The 25,016-nt window shown below is 34.9% G+C and overlaps 1 protein-coding gene across 1 annotated transcript; it reads right to left on the reverse strand.

Moving 5' to 3' along the window:
- Nucleotides 1-2,053: 2,053 nt before the first annotated feature.
- Nucleotides 2,054-23,924, reverse strand: LOC109042600 (uncharacterized). Its single transcript, XM_019059451.2, has 11 exons — nt 23,613-23,924; nt 22,370-22,445; nt 20,355-20,632; nt 19,876-20,057; nt 19,323-19,494; nt 18,350-18,424; nt 17,183-17,333; nt 16,186-16,544; nt 15,248-15,516; nt 12,865-12,969; nt 2,054-11,358 (listed from the first exon to the last, which is right to left on the reverse strand). Exons 1-11 carry the CDS (start codon nt 23,730-23,732, stop codon nt 11,223-11,225), a joined length of 1,923 nt encoding a protein of 640 aa, XP_018914996.2. The 5' UTR covers nt 23,733-23,924; the 3' UTR covers nt 2,054-11,222.
- Nucleotides 23,925-25,016: the final 1,092 nt, after the last annotated feature.

Consider the following 25,016-nt stretch of genomic DNA (forward strand, 5'->3'; position numbering starts at 1 on the left):
GAAAAAATAAATTAGGAGTGCAAATTTTAGAACATCGCAATGGAGATGCGTGGTTTTGCACTTTAGTCTCCCATCGAATGGCCGCATTTAAATGCATGTACCTACACAAAAATAAAATGAGTATGTGAAAATGTCGCATTTGTGGATACCCTCTGGAAGCGTGTATCAATTGTATCATACATTTGAAGTCTGCCCTGTATCCTAACAAATCATCGAAATAACGTAAAAAGTTATATAATTCGAAACTCACATTTAAGTCGCTCTAAATGTCTTATAATCAAAGGTAAAAACCATTTAAAGAACCCGGGCCGTATTCAGCACGTTTGGGCCCCTAGGCGCAGCCTGTGGTGCGGGTCCCCAACTCCCCACCTTCATTTGAGGGTGGGGTTTGGTGGTGAACTTCCTTGGTAGAAGAGGGATCCGGGGGACCTCCTTTGGACAAATACTTAAAATCAAACCTCTCTTTGCCGCAACTTAAAGCATTTTTAACACACATTACCTATGTATAGGGAAAAAAGAGGAAGATTCAGACCAAAAAATGCACCTCTCTTATTTTTGTTCTTTCTGCAGTTTGCAACAGACGGATTTTCAAGAAATGGAGGAAAACATTTCAACCGCCTTTGCTATGCGATTAGGAACCACAATTTTTGACTTCGTTTACGGACAACGTATGCATCGTTAGTTTCCTTCTGCACACTAAAGTTTTTGGAGATGAGCCAGACATTGTAGTTCCGAATAGCAAAATGTAGTCCAAATGATCACGCCATTACATTGCTGGACAACGAGGAAGCCTACACGTATAAGTCGCTTCACTTGCATGCTATCTTATTTAAAATTATTTATAAAAATATGAAAATGAAGAAAAGAAAATTAGTTGGGTTTTAAGTAATGTTTTATCATTTGAAATGACAATACTTAATTCCAACAAATTTTACAAAAACTTCAATATCTTAAGTTGAAAACGACTGACGCCGCAAGTTTGAATAATCGCATCAAACACAGTGCGGCCGGCGCGGCGCAGGACGCATTGTAGCGCCTTACAAGACCACAGGATACTTCATGCATTGCGCGTACAGCTCGGTAAACTTGACGCATAGTATAGCGCCTTACAGGTCTGCCGGATACTTCATGCATTACGCGCATACCACGGTTCGGTATACGCGCTCAAGTCGTATATTTTTGGCGTCGCGTCGTCGCACCTACCACGGTGTGCACAATTTCTGAACAGTGCATTCCGCGAGCTTGCAATCCTCAAATCACAGGATTGTAGATTTTGCAATCCTGTACGTTTTCCGGTGAAAAAGTAATTTTCCCCGGCCGCTTCGAGGAGCCAGTCCGCTTCTGATCTTAATTGCGGAGATTCAGAAATTCAGACGATGATTAATTTTTTTTTCTTTTTTTGATGAAAACAATAAAGAAAATAGAATGAACGAAATTATCGGGTCGAATTTTTTTTTTTTTTTTTTTTGAAATCAGTTGGGCGCTTCTGACTCTTTGCACGATTTTTACGATGATCGAAGGGAAAATATGTATCTTCATTACAACGATTCAGAAACTCGAACCACGTAAAATTAGTTTGGGTTTAATAAAAAGAAATAATGACGAACGAAAATATCGCGTCGAAATTTTCGATGATTTTATTAGAGATCATTCCGGAAAATTCCCGGAGACTCTTCAGGAAAACTGTGCATATATTCTCAAAAGCCCCCGAGATAAAATGAACCATGAGAAATGGCGTGTAACGTTGCAATCGAAGATACTTAAATACGTTTATTTCTCGTACACCCGTCTGCATTTGAAGTCATTCATCTTTTTAATAACTTGAACATGGATACTCTACGATTTTTTAGTATGTTCAAGTAAGTTGCCACTGGAAATAACAAAAACCAAGGTTCAAAGGTTGAGAAAAAATCACTGTTACCATTATTTTTCATTTCAAAGACGAAGAAGCGCTTCTATTGAGACAGCACTCGAGGTATCTGAAGGTACATTAAGTGAGAGTTTCTTCAAGGATAATGGAGGAGCGTTAAAGACCAAATAAACAGAATTAAAATTTGTTTTCAACGATCACAATTTTATTCATTCAAACATTTATTTTAATAAATCATCAGGTATGTTTTCCCCTGATAAAACCTTTCCATCACCGGAAAAATGAGGTTGGTACTAAAAGACAATAAAAAAAATCATCGATCCGTACAATTAACGAGAGAGAGCAAGAATCAGAGACAAAGCAATTTTGTACTTGCATGGGTCTGAATTTAAATTGAAAATCTTCAAGTCAGAGACATCACCATTCAAGTTCAGTAATAGGCAAGGGGATAGGGATATACCTAATACGGGGAAAAGGAAGTTTACAGTACCTGCTTGAAGCCTAACAGGAAAATTGGTTCTAAAAACCATGTTTTTGCGTGATATGAGCAGTTAATGGAGCAGAAATGCTGTTTATAACACTAAAAATGTCAAATATTGGATTCGTATAGGGGGAGATTAAAATGGCCTTTCTCATAAAAAAACAATGCATTTTTTTGCAAAAATGGAGATGAATCAAGTAAAATTTGCTGGCTTAACGAAAGATGACTGGTTCATATTTAAGAAACAAAATAGATTACTTTCTTTGTTTTTTTCGAGCATCATGCGTTAGAGGGGCTCTAATATCAAGCACTGTTCTGTCATGCAAAGGAAAAACGCCATAAAAGCATCTGAATGTTATATTCCTCCTGAAAAAGAATAATTATTCGGGAAAATTATGGACTTTTTCGGAGAAAATTGCAAATCGAATTCGCAGAAAATTTGGAAAAGAAATATTCACAAGTTTTCTAGAAAATGTGTATTTTCTCAAACGAAATTTAAAAACGTTCAAAGGCTCATACAGCGTTCTTCCTTAGCATGGCAGTGTTGTTTGGATTGTACAACTCAGCGCACATATGGGGGAAAATTTGAGAATTATTTAGTCAAGAAACTTTCAAGAGAAAAGGGCAATGAAAGGGATATTGAGTGGGTAAAAAAATTACATAAGTTTGCAACATCTTAGTAGCATATATGGAACGAGGGGCTTTCTTGTAAATAGTGAATCAATGACTTTACAAACAGAGAAACTGCGTACTTCTTAACTGAATGTGGATCAGTCATGAGAGTTAAAGATTTTCAGACCTCCCTTTGTAATTTGAACAGCTATAATTTATGTCACCCTGTTCAGAGCTGCTCAACAAAACAAAAACAGCTGAAACCAGAGCTCTAAAAGTTTCCTCTTACAGGGAGTCGACTAGAAAGAATTGTAAAAATAAATTTACTTTTCAATGTATATGAACTGATAAGTTTACAGACTTGTGATCCTCCTAAATATCATCACAACTTACAGGCATCAAAGTTTCTTGTAGAACTGTGAGGTCTCATTGACTGGAAAATGCAATATGTATCAGTATCCCGTGATTAGGTTTGGATGGACACAGATTTTGAACTCACCCTGAATACTGAGGTAGTCGGAAACGTGGACGGCAAGCTGATTATTGAAATTTTTCCTTCATTCACACGACACAATAAACAGGATTGCCACAGAATATATAGAAAACTAAATTCCCTGGCATTTCTCTGGTTTCCCAGACACATTTTCGTAAAATCTCTGAAAATTGAAGATATGCCAGATAGTTAAAAAGGCATACTTTTAAACAGTTTTCAAGAAAAATTTGTTGTTCGAATCATCAAACCCATTTTAGAGCGCAAATAAAGGTGACTTCATAATTTTTTCCTGACATTTCCAGATTTTCCATGACTTTTCAGAATTTGTAGAAGCTTCCTGACTTCCCCAGTATTTGCTAACTGTGGCAGTCCTGGTTTTATCATGTCCCATTAATGAAGAAAAACGTTTAATACGCAGCTTGGAAACAATGAAAATTCGGCAAAATATGAGTTTGAGGTACAAGTATAAATACAGTTGTAAAAATATCTTATCATGAGGTTTCAGTTAGAAATAGAACAACTTGAATAAAAATTATTTTTTTAAAAGTTTGCAGATAAAAAATTAACAGAACCAGTTTTAAAGGATGATTACAAGAAGCTTGCCATTCCTTAACAATTTACCAGAACTCTTCTGGCTCCTTCTTGTATTCTTAGAGAAGTCACCGATGATAAGGGAGAAACCGTAAATTGCCATCTCTATGACAGAGTCAAATCTCTTCCGATAAGCAAAGGTATTGTCTTCTTTCCCATGCAGATAGGCTTTCCTTATTCTTGCAAATATATCCTCTTTTAAAATTATAAAAATAAGATAAATAAAAACGACATGAGAAACAACAAAATCTAAGTAATTACCTACCTAATTAAAAGTAACCTAAAGTTAGTTACAGTCACTGTAGCTTACATTAACAAATTAAAAGAAAAGTAATGACATAAAAACAGAAATTAGCTAGGACGGTCAAATCTAAACTCTAAATGAGAGAAGAAAGGACCTTAAATATCTAAAACAATCAAACCAAATAACCTCATTTTTAACGAGATAACAACAGATGCTTCTACAATGATTTCACATTGAAGTCACTCAGTTACATTAAATTTCCGGAGATTGAAATGTTGGTAACCCAAGCGCAGGGGTCACATTGCAATAAAATCTAAATGGATTTTCTGGAAAATCACAGATGCTTAGGCAATTTTGATTATGCTTTAAAGCACATCGCAATTTCAGTTAGAAGTGAAGTTTTTGTTTTAAAAAAAATCGCAGTTGGAGGGCTCTTGAGAATTACTTGTTAATTGACAATAATAATTGTTCCCCAAAATTTTGATTAAAAAGAGCTAAGAGGGGAAATTAAGAAGCCATAATAATTGTTTAGTACCCAGAATTATGAATCTGGCACATAAGGAATGGATTTCGGCGAGAATTTAGAGTTTAAAATTCCCTGAAAATTCCAACAACATCCATACTTATATACGATGAGTCAAGATTTCTCAGATTAATTTTTTTTACTCTGACAGTATTTAAGCCTGTAAAATGTAACATAAGAAACTGCAGTGTTTAGATGTACTTATTTTTTTATTTTTTTTTTATTTTATACTTCAGCCTTGTTTTTGAGATTTTGGAAAATTCACTAAATGTAAAAAAAAAGCTCTCAATGGTGATCAGTTCTCCAAAAAAATGCTAAAAATTGGGTGAATTTATACTACGACATTAGTGCATTTAAGTTATACGTCATCTTGATTTTACTGAAAATCAAGTAAAATATGCTTAATTCAAAGACGTAAAAATGGACAGATGATCTGACGATAGTGTCTGCTATCAGTGAGTATGTGACTAAATCCTTGGCAGTACAATGACGTTAATGGTAATTTTCTTCTGCATGTAATGCACCTAAAAGTGACAGTTGCAAGTATACTATTAGACAAAGGTGTCTGCCGAAATGTTGGTCCCGATAATCTTTGAGAACTTTTCAAACTACATCAAAAATATTGTACAATACATACACAAAAATAGATCTGAAGATAGAAAATACCATTTTCTAACAATGGTTTCTATTTATTTGTTCAGTTTTAGGAATAAAATTGACTATGTCTTGATAGATCCATCAATACCTTCTAATACTTTCTTTTACAAGCTGTCACATTCAAAATTAAAACTAGATTAAAGAAAAACCAAGTCATTTAATGAGCAATCGATAACAGTAAAAAATATAATACAAAAAGCCTGATCTATCTCACAAAAATATCACTGAGCTACGTATCACCCTTCATTTCCACCTTCTTCTGCAACTTAACTATCACTAAAAATAGAAAAGGACGCTTGGTTGGAGCACAATTTTGCCAAACCTTCGTCCTCCTACCAATGGAACTTTTTCTCCATGGGGAAAAAACTTTTTCAGAGCTTATACCTAGCATTTGAAGTGGACTGGAATGAGCAGAAAGGATCAGGGTTTTATGGAAAACAAGGGAATTGAAGAATTCTATGTCTCACAATGAGATTTTTTTTTTAAATTTGCATTTTAGTAAATAACAAAAGGATTGTTTGTTTGTTTCTTTCTGACAAAAAAATTTCACAATATGCAGCAAATATCATTGTGCCTTTCAAAATTCTTAATAACTTGGTTCCCGTTCATTTCAAGGAAGGCAATCACATGAACGGTTGGTTCCCTTTTAGAATCATCACGAGTGAAATCCATTCAGAGAAGAACGAATTATATAGTGATGCTTACGGAGTTTTTCCGAGCAACTAAGGCGCATACCCCTTGTAAACCTTAATACCTGCTTCCTTTCTGTTTTACTTGACCCAATTCAGTTGGACTGATGCGTTAATGCAAATTTTCAAGCCTCTGAACTAACTCAAATTGAGCACAAATGCAAAAAAAAAAAAAAAAAAAGTAGCCTGCGGTTATACAATGAAGAAGTTTTACAGCCTTTTCCTGATTTTGTGGTTTAGAATACATACAAATAATTACATGAGCTTTGTCTATCAAAATTTTAGGTGTATTCCTGCAATATAAATAAACCCGAGTATTGACCAAAGGTTGTGGTTTCAAGGGGAGCAATTTGTTTGATAACTATTTGAGAAGGTTCCAAGGAACCAAGGAAAGTAGTACGGTACCCACTCTTTGAATGCATCTATGACAAGGTTTATAAAGCTGTTACCATAAAAAACTTGAAAATTTATTGCATGGATGTCTTTGTCAGAAGATACGTTTTGCACATATTCCTAGAATGAAGTGTTGGCATCTGATAAAAAGTTTTTGTGATCTGCTCAAGATATGTGAGTGCATAAAAGTTGGTTCCATATTACGATGGGACTACAAAATAGCACATGAGTTTAACACTAGGTTACATTCTGAATAATGTGTTGGCTACCTTCTAGTTTAAAGTCATTAAGAACAAGAAACCATCAAAAATAAAATATATTAGTCTCTCAGCTGGTCAAGCACAGATATTGTTTTAAAAGAAAACGATGGGTTTGACAAAAGACATTTAGTCACAATGAGATAAGTTAACATACTCGTGATGCGACATTACTTGCTGAACATAATCCTTATAGGTTGGGATGAGGAAGGCAAAAGATTGAGCTCCAACTATTATACTAACTGAACAATTAGTTGTATAAAGAGTTAAAAAAAAGAGAGAAAGAAGGATAGAGAGAAAAGAAAAACAACTTTGATAATCCACCCAAATTTTTTCAGAAGAGGCAATGCAAAAACTGTGATGGATTCTATCCAAAATTTAGTCTTGATCCCTTATGGCACAGTGAAATTTTGATGAGCAGGTTTTTCCTATAACTCGTACTTTTTCGGTTCTTTCAACTCCTGTGAAAGAGATAAAATAAAATAAAAAGTTTGAATCTTGTGTTGCATTAAGATAAGGTCTGTCAGAAAATTGTAGATTCACTCATCCCAGACGGTTCTCGGTCTTATGTCTAGCATTTTTTCTTTGAATCGGACAGAAAAGCTCACGATGTAACATCGAACAACTGAGCTTTTTTTGCACACAGACCACTCATTGCTGTTTCATGCAACATTGAATAATATAGTATGATTTGGTCTAGGCATTGAATGTCAAAACCATTAAGAAACTTTCTACTTTTACATGTCTGATTACATCTTATCACGGACAAATTCAATGAGTAAGAAATGAAGAGAGTGCCAAATCTACTATATCAGCAAGATTTCACTGTGCCACTGAAAAAATATTAAGATTGCAAAGAAAGAAAATAAAAGAAAAACAGTATTTGTTTCCTCAACATAAAAAAGGAAAAATATACCATTTCAATAAAAATTCCCTCTGAAGTAAAAATTCTCTGAATGAAGAAAATTTAAAACACTTTGGTTTACAGTTCCAATTTTATCATTAAGAAAAAAAAAAAAAGATAAACTGATTTAAAATGTAAAAAAAGCTTTAAACATTAATATATACATCCATTAACAAACTTAAAACAGCCTAGAGTGTCTTCTATTATGCTATTAAAATTAACATAGAAAATTCTCCGATGCTATACATAAATATTTTACACAAATTTTTTGATAAAAAAAGAAAAGGAAATTAAATACAAATAGAAAAAATTGAACTTTCAAGGCCAATTTCTAAGTTACTTTTCAAGTTCCTTACCCATGGAAATTTCTCCAGTTCTGATGAATTTTGATACAATTTTTTTTTTAAATATTTTTTTAAGAGAAATGAAGGAAATAGTGAAAGGCAAATTGAAAACTAGTGTCAAAACTGCAGATCCTCCATTCAGTCTCTGAAATATGTATTTAAAATACTCATAGGATGAGAAAATAGAAAACCCTGTAAGCCACTTTGCAACCTTTCAAAATTTCTGTCTCAATGTGTTTTACAGAGGAAAAGCCATTCTTGAATTTAAAAAAATTGTCTTTGCAAGAATATTCTTAAAAAATTGTATGCAAAAATATTTGTTGGTTTCCTCTTAGAAAACAGGGGGGAAGAAATAGAAAAAAAAGTAGGAGCAGCAATTTCTAAACAGTATTTGAGGTTATACAGGATTTTTTAGTTTCCCATCGAGATAAATTTACTATGAATAAATTAAACAGTATAACTATGATCTGACAGTCTCTTAACACTCAGTTTCTGTTGCAGCAATGTACAAAAAATGCACTTGAGGTGAGTCTGATAAAGAAAAAAAACCAAATCAGACAGAAAAAAATTCCAAGAAAAGCTACAAAGGTCTCCAATATTTAGAACAAAAGGCTCCATTTCTTAATTCAGAGTATTCTAATGAATGTCTCCTCTATCTAATACCCTGACAGCAGCAATCTCACAAAATAATTTAGAAAAATATGATAAACCTTAGAGATTTAGGTTCAATTATTTTTCTTCTTGTCTAAAAATATAAACATCTAGATTCTTTTGTGAAATAGCTATTCTTTCCTATTATTCTTGCCTGTAAATCTAATGAATACATGTATATTCAACAAAGCGCCATTTTCATTATTCAAGTCAAAGTATAGTCAACCGAAAATAAAAAAAACAACAAGAAAACCCTTTCAATCTTAAAAAAAAAAAATTCATTACTCTATTATCGAAGTGAAGTCCAGATTTTCTTTTCGATCCATACATCGTCTTACAAGAAATGATCATAAAGCACACGCACACTTAAGCAAAAAAAAAAAACCTAATATTAAAGCATAAAACTAGATTCAAGAATTTCAAAAAAAAATGAAAAGAAAAATTGACGGTGTTCAATCATCCCAAGCTTTGAGATCAGAAATTTTTTCATCCCTCAACTGTTCAAAATTGGAGTTTATATTTTCGGCAGCCACAAAGCTTAGCTTACATAATGATTTTGCCTTGATTATTCCGATTTTTAAGCACATGCACCCATGCATTTATTTTATGATACTTAGAGGCACTTAATTTTGAAGTGCGTTTCAAAAAAATAATACACTATGGAGTACTTTGACAGTGGAACCTGTTTATAGTAGACCGTGGTCAATTTGCAAAATTGATATGACATTAGAAGAAATACCAACAATGGCAATAACAAATAATTAAGTCCAGCAAACAGTAAAAAAAAAAGCAGTGCCGAGAAAAAAGGAAAAGAAACAAAAACAAATGTCTAAGCAACTCGAAATTTAATCCTCGAGTAAAACTGTAACAATCATCAATTAAAACTTTGAGTTGTTCAAGAATGAAACCTAGCAATTAATATTTTCAACGGATCCAGGATCATTTTAGAAAGAACATCATAGCTTGTCAGCGATCCATGATAATTTTTTTCATGTTTAAACATAATCTCATGTATTGAATGTCAATTGATAACATTTCAGGAACACTTTTAGAAGACTTTTCATATCTAACTGAAACATTGTGTTAAACAGTGAACCTAGTTTTCATTCGTTTTCGACATCGGAAGGCCAGGGGAGGAAGAGTGAGAGGAATGCAATTCCCTGTTTTCTTCTGTATTTTTTTCACTCCCTCAGCTGCTCAATATTAAAACCTGCCTCTAGCAGAAATACTTTCCAGTCCTATGAGATTCATATAGAAGCAGGTTCCACTGTGTCATACTCAAGAGGCTTATTAATGAGAAGGGAAAAAATTAATACAGACAAAATCAAATAAATACATTTTCACATAAAAAAGGAAAAGCCAGGGAGACCCTTCTTTCCTGAGTAACAGTATTTTACATAAAGAGGAGCTGCACTCTGTGTTAACATAAAATAAAAGTAGATGTGCTGTTTTTCTGAGTTCTTAGTGGTTTCGGACTTTTGCAACTTTGTGGTCTTTTTAAATCATCAATAATTTTAATCATCGTGGTATTAAAATTCAATGAAAAATAAAACAAAAGAAGATAGAAAAGACGGAAAATGTTTAAATGATTCTTCGCTGTCTATTAGGTTTCCTTCTTTGATGATAAAAAGGGTTTCCATCTGAGCTGCTTTTGAAAATTCTGAACTTTTTCATTCATTGCCTTATGCAAACAATTAACTCGATGTTTTACAAATTCATAATTCGTGCTCAGAACATGGTATATTAAAATAGGATTTGTAATAAACAGATTTAACAGAATAAAATAAAATAAAATCAGACAACAGCATAGCTGCATTCAAGAATTCAGCTACATATTTTCATCCTTGAAATAAGGAGAGAAACTAGAGGGAAAATTGACAAAAAAATAGGTTTGTCAAAATGTGACAAAATAAATAATATTAAAAAGGAGGGGAGGGGGAGAGAAAAATTAATACTTAATCATACTTGGGGAGGATTGGATTTATGATCATGATCAATGCTGCCATGCTAAGTAAAAACGACGTAAGAACCTTCAGGCTTTGCCAAATGTCATTTAATAAAATACGCATTGATTGGGAAAGTTGTAAATATTCCTCTTTCAATTATTCAAGAAATATTGTTTGCAATTTAACACAAAATAGTTGAAAATTTTAAGGATAAATATTTGTAACTTTCGTCCGTAATAGTTTTTTTATTAGAGGAAATGGCAACATTCGAATTTTTGTACGACACTTTTTCTCAGCATGGCAGAATGAGGGAAGCACTGTAGGAATGATTTGTTCCTTGAATTTTGTCATGCATTATACTTTTGACACAACTGACTAGTATGCAGATTGAACAGATCATCAATCAAATCAACCACTGATTTCATCAGTCAACAAAAAAAAAATAAATAAAAGGCAGAGAACAAAAGTTGAGATGAGAAAACAAGTTAAGTACAAATTAAAGCTAAACTATAAATAGCTAAAAACAAAAAAAAATCACAAGAGAGGATGAATTAACTGGAGGGATACTTAACTTTTATCTATCATCCGATAGATATACCGAGGATCTTTTTGGTAGAAAAGTTTTAGTTCATCAACTATGCTTCTGAATTTGGAGATTTCTTCATCATCAGTTTCTTTCAGAGACAGTTCTTTTGAACCAAGACTGTAAAAACAGAGGATAGAAGGTATAATTACTGTATTTAAGGTTCATTGCCTTACAAAATATGAATGACTATGTTACGACACATTTTTACAAAAGACAAAAGAAACAAGACAAAAAAAAAAAAAAAAAAAATACCATGTTGTTTTTTTGGGAGGGGGGGGGGTGTAACAATGGGCCTGTTGCATGCAAGAGATACAGCCGTACTAATAGACTTTTTAGAGGTAAAATGACACGAAAATTACGATGGTCACATTAAAAAAGTCTGAAATACACTCCTCACTGCCCAATTTGTGTTGTTAGGAACACGCTTTTTCAAATTTCCCGCGTCTAGGGGCAGTTTTCTAACGGAAACAAGTAACGGCAACTCGCGGCTATTTCCGGTCAACTAAAACTGACAACATAACCTGAAAATCGGAGATCATGATATCGTGAAATAAAATGTAGAAGGATTGCTTTGGATATTTAAAAGTTGATTAATTTAGTTATTGCGTAAAGCGTATATGGACCACAATGAGAGATCACATTGGGTTTGTAAACAAACTGAAGGAAAAAAGAACAACAACATCAACGACTCGGCATCTTCCGGAAATCACGGAGCCCGCCGTTTGCTCGTTTCAGGTGATTAGAAAACTACCCCCAGACGCGGGAAATTTGAAAAGCGCGTTCCTAACAACGCAAATTGCGCAATAAGGAGTGTATTTCAGACTTTTTTAATGTGACCATCGTAATTATTGTGTCATTTAACCTCTAAAATGTCTATTCGCACGGCTGTATCTCTTGCATGCAACAGGCCCATTGCAACTGCCCTGTGACAGTGTGGAACATTCCTATTTTAGTTTAGTGTCACTGACTGATAGTAGGCAGGCCTCATTTTAATAAAAACAATTTTTGCACAACTTTTTGATACTTCCGTAATATTTTGTTCTGTGACATTCTATAACAATCAGAACATGCTCTAACAGGTTATAGGAGTTGTTAGCCATTAATATGGAACTCCTAATTTTGGTTTTCTTGAATGCATTATCATTGATTGTGAAAAAGTAACAATTAGTCTTAAATATGTTTCAACCTGGAGTTGTGTCCCAGATAGTGGTCGGATAAGGCCGAAACACATCAATTTAACAAAAAGTCAACAAATCAGACTGGTGAGAAAATGTTTTTAAATATTTCTGATCATAATGACTCTAGTCCGGTATTTTCAAAATTTTAAATTAAGTTTCTACGGTCCTATTCAGACAAAATTCATCTGAAATAACAGAATTGTGTTTTCTGCCACTTGACAACCTGTTACAATAGAAAACTTGCTGAGTTCACTTCAAAACCAGGATGAAAAGATTTGTTTGATTTCAAAATTCCCTGGGAAATTAAACTTTTATTGAAATAAGTTCCATTTTTAAAATTTTGGCTGGGAGCTTAAGTTTTATGAGATGAATGCTGATGGTAGAAAATTCACAGAGTAACAAGATCTTTAGGAGGATAAATAAATAGGTACTAAGAAATACATACTGATGAAGTGCAGCTATCAACAGCTGAAAATGATCAGGGATGGTGTAAACTGTGTGCGGATTCAAGCTTGTGAATCTAGAGCCTTCTGGTGGAAAACCCTCCAACCTATAGAAAGAAATGAAAGAGAGACAGTGGTGAGAATAGGAAAATTAAAATCATTCTACAAATATGGTAAGATACTGATTGAACAATTAATCTCAGTGAAAGGTAGGGCTGTGCGAATAGTGAATTTTCTGAACGAAGCGAATAGCGAATAATTTTGGCAAATATTCGCGAATAGCCAAGCGAATAACGAATAATTTAAGTCAATTATTCACAGCTATGAATAGTAAAACAAATAATTGGAAATTACTTTTTTAAGTGTGAAAATTCGCGAATATTACCAAAGTCGACAAAAAAAATGTGATTAATTTTTTAAGAATTTTCCATTTGCTCTTACGCCTGCACAGAAAACAATGAAATGCTATGATAGTAGCCTAGACTCTTAAGAATTTGTTTGAAGATCCCTGGATGCTGGCTTGACTGTCCCTGCAGTTACGTATGCATTTCCAGGATTTGAAGGTTACTGCGCAGGCAGTCAAGCAAGTATCGAAGGATCACTAGGCACATTTTAGTATTTTATTTTTTTCGGTGTGAATAAAAATGTGTTTATGAACTTTTTTTTTCTATTTCAGACATTTCTGTGTCTTTCAATCCTTAATTTGGGCTCTTTGCTTATTCCCCCAATCGCAATCGCGCTAGCTGTTTGTAAAATCGGCAAAGTCGGTAAAGATCAAAGGAGATCCGCCGTTCGCAATATCTCCGGTGGAAGCGGAAGCCTTCCGCAGGTCCTCGCAACGTTTCACGATTGCCACTCGGGAATTCATTATTTTTGATGGAGCGAATATTTGAAAATTCATTCCTCAAGACGGCGCGAATATTTGGAAATGTCAGTTCAAAAATTCACTATTCGCGACGACGCGATTATTGGCAATTTGCGAGTAGTGCGTGAGGCAGGCGCAAATAGTCGGAATTGCGAATATTCGCACAGCCCTAGTGAAAGGAACATAATGTGAAAATGAGGAAATATACACCTTTATAGCTGTAATTTGAATTTTTTTTCACATTGCATTTTTACATAGGTATTTCAAGGAATAACCATTTTGGCAATAATTTTTGAACAGTTAGAGATAAAGCTGTGATTTCACCGTAATCTGTATTTGATTAGGTGGAGTAAAAACGTTTTTCAAATAGTTTATTTATTTTATTTTTTTTTCTCTCTCTCTAATTGCTAGTTAAAACTTTTTAGATTTTTAAGGTTTTTTTTCAGAACAACTATAGTGCTGAGGGCAATCCTCGGATGACAACATTAATTGCAGCATCTTGAGGCAAACTGCATTCAGTCCCTAAAACTAACTTTTTTATAACCGCAAGAAACTGTCACATCGACATTTAACAGAGTTTCTGCCGCATCTTTTGTCTGACTCAAAAGAAAGTTGAAGAAACCTGTCCAAATCAGAATGTACGCAAAAAATAAGAAAACTGCATGTTGGAGGAGAGTTTTCAAGAATATTCAATTTCCTCTTCAATTCCACAAAATCAGAGAAGTAAGTTTAATGACCGACATTGCAATCAAGTGATTTGATGCAAGTTAAATAAAATAACAGAAAATTGGCATCTGAAAGGAATGAACTGAGTCCTCACCAGAGTTGCCATAATTACTTCATCTTCAAATTCTCTGACTTTAAAATTTTCCAATTACCTGACCTTCACACAAAATTTCCACTATTTTTTTTTTTTTTTTTTTTTTTTTTTTTTTTTTTTTTTAGCAAACTTTTGCAAAACTTTGGACAATGAAAAAAAGACATTCCGTAGCTGGTTAGGAGATGACAAGCCTTAAAAAAAACCAGAAAGAGTAAACAGTTGTAAGATCAGTGATATGTTTTGAAGTTCAGTGAATGTGCCAGAAATTCTCTGACTTTTCCCGGTTGTTGCAAATTCCCTAATTTTCCAGGTTTTCCAGGCTGCCAACAAACCTTGCCTCAGTGACCTGGGAGAGGGATAGGTGGTGCTCCCTGCGATACCCTATTTTTTATTTTTCGATGCAAGCGTCAGATATTGGTGAATTATAATTTTCAAACTGATTTTTTCAATGAGGCAAAGCCATTTTTCCTCCGATCAAAGTGGTCATTCAGATTCAGCCTCAAAATATTATGAAAATCTATCCCTAACCTCTAAATTGGACTTTAAGTTTGCTTCATGAGGCCTTAATCACCTTACAATACAAATATTAATTTTTATTTAACAGCTTGATGATAATGAAAAGAATTTAATTTAATATGTAAAAATAAAATTTTAAAATTCTATGACAGAGGATGTAATTAAAACGCAGATTTCGACTAACCTTGTGATGAAAACTCGCTTGTAAGAATTGGTTATTGTGTTTGCAACGATGTACTTGAGAGCAAAAATAAAAATGTTGTCAAAACATTCTGGATGTCTGTAGCGATACTTGACAACAGATGAATGCTGCAGAGATGTCTCAACCAGCTGCGCCATTTCAGAACAAACAACAACAATTCTCACGGACGGATCACTGGCCAGACCGATAACCCAGTCATAGGTCGATTCAGCAACTTTTTCCCACTGGTTAGGATCCCAGCAGTCATACACCTGTGAACCGACAAGGAATTAGTAAATCCAGTTCAACTATAGTGAAGGTTTGAAATATGAATACTGGAATTTTTAGCCTGAGCGTCAAAGTGAAATATGCTCAAACATTTCACTAATCAAGTTCTTAATTCACATCTGCAACTATGAACATTCCTTCATTTGAGATGCTTTAGGCAACTCAATGGCTCCACTTACACCTATAAATAGTAAGTTGCGAAAAGGGAACAAGAACCAATAACAAACAGCAGTAATTGTGATCTAACTACTGTCTATGATCCTTACTCGCAGCTTTCAACTTGCAAGTGATAAGTGATTTCTTAAAATACCATAAAGTAGAATAGAGCAGAAGCATCGAAATGTTTTTTTTTATCTGTTTTGAGATGTCATGAGAGGACTGCCGAGCAGCCTCATTGCTTCCTGTGGCATTTGCAATATTTGAACTTTATCATCTTGCGTTAGGGGCAGATATACCTAAAGAATGTTTTCAGGCACATGGAGCGCCTTATAAAGAGAACGTGTTGAGAATTCTAAGAAATAGATTTTTCCAAATATATTTGGATTATTACTGATTTATTTCATATTAACTCCTGTTCTTTCAACATTCTAAGGAAGCAGGTTGCATTAGGACTTAAAATTAAGAGAAAAAAAAATTACTTGAAAGTTCCTTACCTCACATTTGGCAACATTTTTCAACACATTTCTGAAGATGACCATTGCATCCATGAAAAGCTGGCAATCTCTAGCGTAAATCAATAAAATGGTCGGTTGGAGTGTGAAAATAGGTTCAATTTTGTCTGGTGTGGGTGTAAAAGAAACAGTGTACTGCGAATCATAAGCGCTATTATTCTTGAGTAAGAACAGTTTGTTGACATTGCGCCATAACAACCGATTAGTTGACCACGCTCCAAAGAATACGACGAGACAAATGAAGAATACAACGCCCATGAATAGCAGAATGTAAGGAAAAGTGACAGATTTTATGGATTCCGGGATGTCTACTGTTTGCACTGTATCGGATTCAACGGCAGCTGGAAAAAGTAAATCATCATGAATTTGTAAATATTTACGAAGGTTCAAAACATGGCACAACTTGTTCTGCTAGGATAGAAAGCTTGCAAACTGAACTCTGCATTGACTTGATGGCAACACTAGTTCTGGCCAAAAGAGGGAATGAAATACCTTACTGCAATACACAGTAACCCTAAAACCAGCTACTCCTATGAATGCTTCAAAGCTTAAATTTTAGGAAAAATCACATCACTAGAATATCAGATCAGATGCCCATAATTGTAATGGCTGACCGCCTTGCTTCACAAATAAAATCATAAATTAGTAATTACTTTACAAAATTACTCCACACAAATTGTTCGTAAATTTGAATTGTAATATTTTTTTAATGTCTTCATATGCATAGAAAATACATTCCTGGAGTGTAGTATTCATTTGCAATGTAAAGGAAAAAATATTGCTGGACTTCGTACAGAAATTTCTATGATATCATGTTAGTTGAATTTTCGCCAAAGAAAAGGGGTACATTGGTTACACACTTTACTCAAATACCTGTACTAGTTGAACTCAAATTAGGTTCCACTGTGAAGGTTGATTGTCACATGATAAAGACTTATTTTTTTTAGAGGACTAAAATAAATTTAGAGTAAAATCTTACTGAATTGATGATGCCATGAGCATGGCTCTGAGTGACTGATGTTGAAAGACCACAGTGTGTTGGAGAAACATCTTTCATCCCATAAGTCAACTCTCACACAATAGCGGCCAGGTTGTATTCCGTAAAACTCACACTCCAGTCTATGGCGATCCTGTAATAGATAGAAAGCATATTAAGGATAAATTATTCTATCTGAGAAAAGAATTTATGTGTATGAGCCCCTTACTTTTGTCTTAATTTCAATCCTCTAAAGAAGTAATTATCAGAAAGCACTAGAGGCGAATCGCCTCTGATATTAGAAATTTACTTGATACCAAGTGAAGCTAGAGCAGCTTGTGGCTATCTTCTTTTGCCCTTCTGTACATCTTCCGTTAGTCAGCTTTGAAATTATGATCAAGTCACTTATGGTTAAACTTATTGTTTAGGGGGCATCAGATGCTTCCTAACTGGACTTAATGTTACGAAGATAAACAATGCCATATTTTGTTAAAATGAAGAGAGACTTGTTCCATTCAATACTGAGTCCATCCGGCAGCCTGATTGTTGTTTTTTTTGTTTGTCGGGTGGAAATGGATGACATAGGTTAAATGGCAAAGCGTGATTGGTCGGCTATGTCTTATCGATGCTTTGTCATTTGGAATGGACGACAAACTAAAAGCACCTCTTGAGTATCCTACAGTAGGTCGTCCATTCCACTCGACAAAGCAACAATAAGACATAGCCGACCAATCTTGCTTCGCCATTTAACCTATGTCGTCCATTTCCACCCGACAAACAAAAAATTTCAACAATCAGGTTGCTGTCAAGCCTCGGTATAGCTTGATTAAGGCTCTTAGCTCCAAAAGAAAACACTCTTTAAGTCTGTCACTGACATTGATACGATACATGGTTGGCTGATTGAACAGATGCTGAGCTTTGCCAAAACAAGTGTGACTGATAAGAGTAACGGAGCCTAACATCACTGTGTAGGACGGCAGGGTTCTCGTTGATTCACTGGGTCTCGCAATAGCATCTCACTAGTCAGAGAAGCCATACTTCTACTACCACAAAGATTACCCATTAGATATCTTGTACACTTCAGCACATTCTACGCACCTGAACCTATCTTGTCCATCTGTTGAAAATTTTCTAAGTAAATGGAAAAATTTTAGCACTTAGAAAACTTACCACAATAGAGCAACCAGCAAAGTTTTTCTTTGACACTCCTTTCGTCTCACATTCTGTAACGCCTTGAGAATTTGACTGAAAAAAGGAATGAAAATAAAAATGTAAACGAATACATACACAAGATGGTCACATAGTGCTGGGTCCACACTATTTTACAAGGAAAACACGGCCCAAAAATAAAAAAAATATTATTGTTTCAGATAAATAAATTCGTTATCCGACTGGAGAGAAAAAAAACAAAAAAACACGGGTGGCAAATCTAAATAGGTTTTATTATTGGCTTCTTCTAATTTTTAGAAATAAGGAAGAACTCTGATTTTTTTCCTTGACTAACATTGATTTTCAATGCATGATAATAGCACATGGTTTATAAGATGCGATTGGTCTGCAAAAGAATCTTCAGAATTAAAAACTTGTCGATTTTATCTTGCTCATATGAGTGCCTGATGCTTGACAGGAGCTAACAGATAAAGAGTGAACGAAGGCAATCAGTTACAAGTTACTTCTCCAAAATTTGACCAAAACACAATGGTTGAAATAGTTAATTTGGAATTCAACTTTAAAGCATATTCATGGGTGTACTTGACATACCGCAAAATGATTAAATTTCCTGACTTTCTCAGGTTTTCTCTAATGTTTCAAGAACTTTTCACCTTGTTGTATAATTACCTGATAGAGAGTAGAGCCTCAATTTATTGGTTAGCGCTCAGTCAGTCAGGTCAGTAATTTGCATTGGATTTTGGGTTGGTTATTCACACTGTCTAAATGTTTGCACAACCCTAAACCGGCCGTAATAAGGACATATTTATGCTAAAAGAAACTAAAAGCATAGTGTTTATGTGAGACATAGTTATTTTTAGCATAAGTACATACCTATGTAAATCAGTTTAAGGGAAAAGAATTCATTTCCTGATTTTTTTTTTTTTTTAAACGCCAAGTAATTTTTTTTTATCTAATAAGAAATATATATTACCCATAGAATGAGACAGTTAGACTGTTGTACTCCGGTCTTATAGCACATCGTTATTTCGCTATGAGGGTCAACATGACTGAGCAAGAGGAATGACATGTAGAGTTGCTCTGAATCAAAGAAGGAACTTTCAAAGTAGGCATTGGCAATGAGTTTAGGTCCACGATCATCACCACTGAAAACAAAAAAAACTTCAATGAACACACAGATATGATGGAATTACTACGATAGATTACGATAGAATCCACTGTAATTAGGTAATCTTCATCGATGGGTCTGTCGCAAGAAGTGAGACTTTACGAATTATTGATGCGGGTGTTATGAAGTAAATCTTGTAAGAGGGACAATGGTTCCACTTAAAAAGCACAGAATTGTTTGCTAAGCTTGGTAAAATATTGTAAATGCTACGTAGAGAACTCTTGCAGACATAAATCCTTCATTTGACAAAATCAAAAAAAGGATAGAAAAAAATAAATAAATACCTAGAACTGCAACTGCTTTACAGATTTATCCTTTTTCAATTCTGAAATCAAAAGATAATGAAATGTAAACTTACTCTGCAATATACTTCGTTTTGATAACAGGAACTTCATACTGAGACACTTTCTTCTTCGAATACTTGGTATTCATGTAACTGGGAGGTGTGACGATAGCCTTTAGAGAATTTTCACCAGCAAAAGGCGTGATCCATAACTGATAGCATCCAGAGAATATGTAGCGGAAAGTGACGCGTATTTCCTGAAATCATACCATGTTAAGTAATTATTGTCATGAAATATTAGGTTTATGTAATAACTTGCCTCTTATTCTGCCTTCTTGCCAAAATTCTGTTGAGAAAGAAAGTTACCAAGTTTAGAAAATTAGAAAAGATTCATCAAAAGTTGAGATAGGATTCCTTTTATGAGAGTTTTGAGTAAAAAAAGAGCTTTGAAAGAGAATCGTTGGATTGCAAATCCTTTGTAATTTTATTTAAGAGGCAGCAAGGGAAATATTCAATTATGCTCGAGTTTATAACAGATAACTAAATAAAATTACTTCTTCACAGGTCGTAGAACAATTTTTTTGAGAGCAGTCTTCATAAGTGAGCAGTACTGATTTGGAGGAGTGAACATTAGTGCTGACGGCAGGGAGCACAGCTTTCTTGCACTGTTCAGAGTTAGTGACGGAGTCATCGATGCGAAGTTTCAGTTCAAGACTGGTAAAGTTGCAGCAAGCAGGGGGTACACTGAATACTGATTCAATGATTCCCTCGTAGCCAAGAAGGTTCAATTGAGCAGATTTCAATTTCTTGTACATGCAGACAGATTCAGGTCCTACACATGGAGAAAAAAAAATGTGTTAACAATAATGATCAAGCCAAAACATGAAAAATTAATGGGTAAAAATATTTAAAAGAGCGTGTGAAGGGACCAAAATTGGACCACGTTTAGCAGAAAGGAACCAAGCCACATTAGCTGTTGCCAAAATTAATTGGACAACTTAATTTTTAAAAGAGAACGTTCGTGCGAATTCTTCTGAAAATTTTAAGGAAATTGCTTTGTACTATGCAGAAAGTTCACTGAACTTTGCACAAAAATCAGCACTACCCTTTTCATGTAAAAAATTAAATCGCCCAATTGAATTTGGCAATAGCTGATGTAGCTTAGATCCTTTCTGCTTAACGCAGACCGAATCAAGATTGGAACAAGTTCCGATTTGATTGATAGACCTGTGCAATTTATTGAAAAATAACCAGAGTAAAACGTTGTGATGCATTGCAATATTTAAGGGTCACTACACTGTCAATGTTGATTCTTCAAGATATGTACTACGTTTTACAATAGGTAGTAACTGTTCTGGCTAATTTCTCAGAAGCACCTAGGTATCTGCGTTGAAAAATAGGTGGCTTATAGGTTGCGTCTAAAATAAGCCAGAAATATGTAACTGTTTCCAATGGCAAAAAGAAGTCCATATTATTGGTGGGAAAATTGTAATTAACTGCGAGACATTTGCAGATTCATCAAAGTTGAAGTCAAATTTTAACAACCGGAAAAAAGTCCAATTTAATCCTCCAGTCCATTCCATCAAAAAACGCATTTTCGCAGATCAGGCGTTTTTCCGCCCATTTAAACCAATGTAATTTTGCCCGTAGTTTTGATCCCGAGCATCACCTAAAAGAGCTTCAAATTGGCTTAAATTTTATACAGCCTATTATTTTCATATGCCGGGTGGCATCGATTGCCACCCGGATCTTGTCGATTTTCCGAAATTACGAAACTAAGCCGCACCCTACTGTAGGCTCCTCTACTGGAGTAAAAGCCACTAAGATAAAAAGAAGAAAAAGAGGAAATTTGGAGATGGATTTAACAAACGAAGTTGAACAAAAATGCACTAGAAATGGGGAAAGAAAAGAATGCGTAGATGTCATATCCACCTGAATGAATCAATCAGCAGTTGGCGAATGGGTTAAATAGACTTTTAACACAATCTAGACTGCGTGGTGGTACTGACTTAAGGCGGGAGAGGTGAGACAGTTAGGAGGGTAAGGCGCGCCTTCACTTGAGTTAATACAGCCTGGCATACATGTGGTACAGTGTGACATCCATTGTGAGAGTACAGCTGCGCGTCCGTTTGGCCCCAAAGTGCCTCTTATTCCTCGGATATTCCAGTACTACATGCAATCTAAGCTGCCTACCTATCGTCTCCCCAGGAGATTCTGATGCGCGGTATAGATTGTGTTATACATCTATGATTGATTGTCACATAAAATGTTGAACGGTACTACTTTTCGATGTGACATTCATCCATTCTCTTCTTTCCCAGACAGAGGTTGCATCAAATTTGGACAGTGAAGAGGTTTGAAGTTTAATCCCTCCATAAAACTCAATGTTGAGAGCAAAAAATAACAACTATTTTCAATTTATATGTTCAAAGTATTTTTTCTCAACTGTAAATTTAGACAAGAGAAATTTGACTACTGATTAATTCTACAATATTAACAACTCATTCAACTTGATGCTTTTCTGTTGAATTTGGCCCAAGTGGCAGAATACATTCTTTCAGTGGCTCACCTTTAGATCCGGAGGACGATAATTGAGACTTGTCATTGTAGCATGCATGAACTTTCAGCGGCTGTGGCAGTAATTTCTGTAAAAACATGGAAAAAAAATTAGGTTTCTGATTGAATAAATAAGCTTCTCGTAAAGCTAAAGAAGAAAAGCAAGTAAGTGATCATGAGTAAACTTTCATGAAGTTAGAAAACAAATTTCAAAACTATTATTCGGGCAAGGAGGTGGGTTGGTTTACTTAGGGTCGTCAGCTAAGTTGACACTCGTTTACATTCCACTTGCAAGCAAATGTAATGCAATCGTCCAAAAGTGATAGAGGATTGACCGCAGCCTGGTTGTGAGCATAGTCTATCCTTGATTCCTATTGAACGATTGCGTTGCGATCGCTTGCAAACGGAATGTAAACAAGTGCCAGCTTAGCTGACACCTCCAGAAGAGATGTTGCAGAGAAATCCTCACCATGAACAATTTAAGAAGTATACATATTTTGTCATTATTGGCATGGAGGAGAGCTAGCTGTGAATCTATGCTCCTGTTCATATCAATTTATTGGAATTGAAACAATTGGATACTGATAAGAATTAGGCCATCTTCATTCTCCATCCAAAGTAGAGCAGAAAATTGATCCTAATACAGTGCAGTAATTGCAATTAACCAGAATTTATGCATTTAAACATGCCTCCATTCGCAAATAAGCAGTGCAAACCAATACTATGGCTAAAATATAAAACTTGGTCAAAACTGCTCCACCGATCCAATAATAACATCTCGTGCCTTGCCCTAAAAATTTACGGACATGTGTTTGAACAGAGAAGTGTGATAGGAGTGGAGTAACAGAAACGTGAAGCCAAAAGATTTACAAGTCATTTAAGGGAGATCCCTTAATCTTGAGGTGTGTCTAAGTTTCGGGAAAAGGTTGATTTCAAGAAGGTTACATATTTTTTAAATGATGCTCTAACCTCCAAAATTGACTTCCTGCTCTGGAGTCAATAATACATGGATGTTTTCCTAATAAGACGTACATTCATTCAAGATAGCATTCGGTAGAAAGCTTCATGCTCTGAGAAAACAAAACAGCAAATGAGGAAGGTGGATTCGACCCTCCGGGAGGATACATAAATAAATTAAGTCTCCAGCAATAAGATGGCCTAGGGGCAAATCAAAGATGTGAGATGTGCCCAAGAAGAACGTCAGACATGAGCTGAAAAATGGAAGGTGTGTTGGAAAAAGAGCAAGAATCACTTACGGCTGATTGAGGAAACTTGGTGGCTAAAGAGTAATAGGCATCACTTAAATGTAGATTACTAAGATGGGTAATCGTCAAAAGAAGAAAAGAAAGCGAGGAACTAGACATTGAGGCTTTCATGATACATCAGGTCGGATTCATGGCCAACAGGTGAAAAACAACACTTATTAGGGTAGATAGAGGGTACCGATTACAACTAAATTACAAATAAATCTCGCGAAGCTACGCATAAACTTATTTCACAAATATAAATTACTAAAAAAAACTCATTGGTCCCTTAGGGACGACTAGGGACGACGTAACACTATCACGACTATAAAGAGGGTACGAAATCGAAGACGTAGACTATGAGTACCGTTGTAAATGTTTTTGGCGATACCGATCTTCATGACGTAGCAGAAGTATGAACCAATCGGAGGGAGGAAGAGGATATCAAACAACGCAGTATTATCAGAAATTCATAGCGTACGACCATCTTCATGACGTAGAGAAGTACAACCAATCGGAGAGAGGAAGAGGATATCAACAACGCAGTCAGCAAGCGTACGTCACTGAGGTACGTCACGTACGTATCGTATGTATTAATGGCCAAGTGTGAAACCACGTATATCCGTTGAGATATTCCAAAATCTCCGCTTTTTGTTTATTATTTTTCCGGAAAAATAATCCAACTTGAAAGCTTGAAATTTTATCAGCATACTCCGCAAGCAGAGAAGAAACGCCAAGGAAGTTTCCAAGAATTTACGTTGACTAGTATGGCAAAAAATAAAATAAAGTATGACATGAAGTCTGCAACGTCGCAATCGGAAATGTGTGGTTTCGCCCTTGATCCAGCGATATGTTTACAAGTTTCTTTTTTTTCCTCTTTGGTCAGCACCTGAACCAAGGGTCCTGCAGGACTCCTGATTTATCGGCACGGCACTTTCCTTAATTATGCTAATATTTTGTTCATAATCCTTCTTATGAGTTATGTACTTATCTCTCCAAGATTTTTTTTTTTTTTTTTTTTTTTTTTTTTTTTTTTATTTTTTTTTTTATTTTTTTTTTATACAAATCAAAGATATTCCGTGTGTTTATAAAATACAAGATATTCCTTACAGAAGAAGAGAGGACGGAGAAGAAGAAGAAGATCAGAGCGAGCATAGAAGAAATAAACAGAAAGAAAAAGAGGAAAGTCGGAAGAAAGACAAAAGAGAAGAAGATGTACGAGGGGAAAAGACGGGGTTAAGAGAAAGAGAAAGAAGAAAAAATGAAGACATAGGTAACGAGAAAGAAGTGGAGCAGCGTTATCATCGTTAAATTTCACGCTTCGTGGAAACCCTGGTAAAAATTGGCAATAGAATCTGTGTTCCAAAATACCATAGACCTACAGCCGGCTGTAAGATTTCCAATAGCTTCTATGGC

Source organism: Bemisia tabaci, chromosome 4, assembly GCF_918797505.1.
Source record: "Bemisia tabaci chromosome 4, PGI_BMITA_v3".
Taxonomy (NCBI): domain Eukaryota; kingdom Metazoa; phylum Arthropoda; class Insecta; order Hemiptera; family Aleyrodidae; genus Bemisia; species Bemisia tabaci.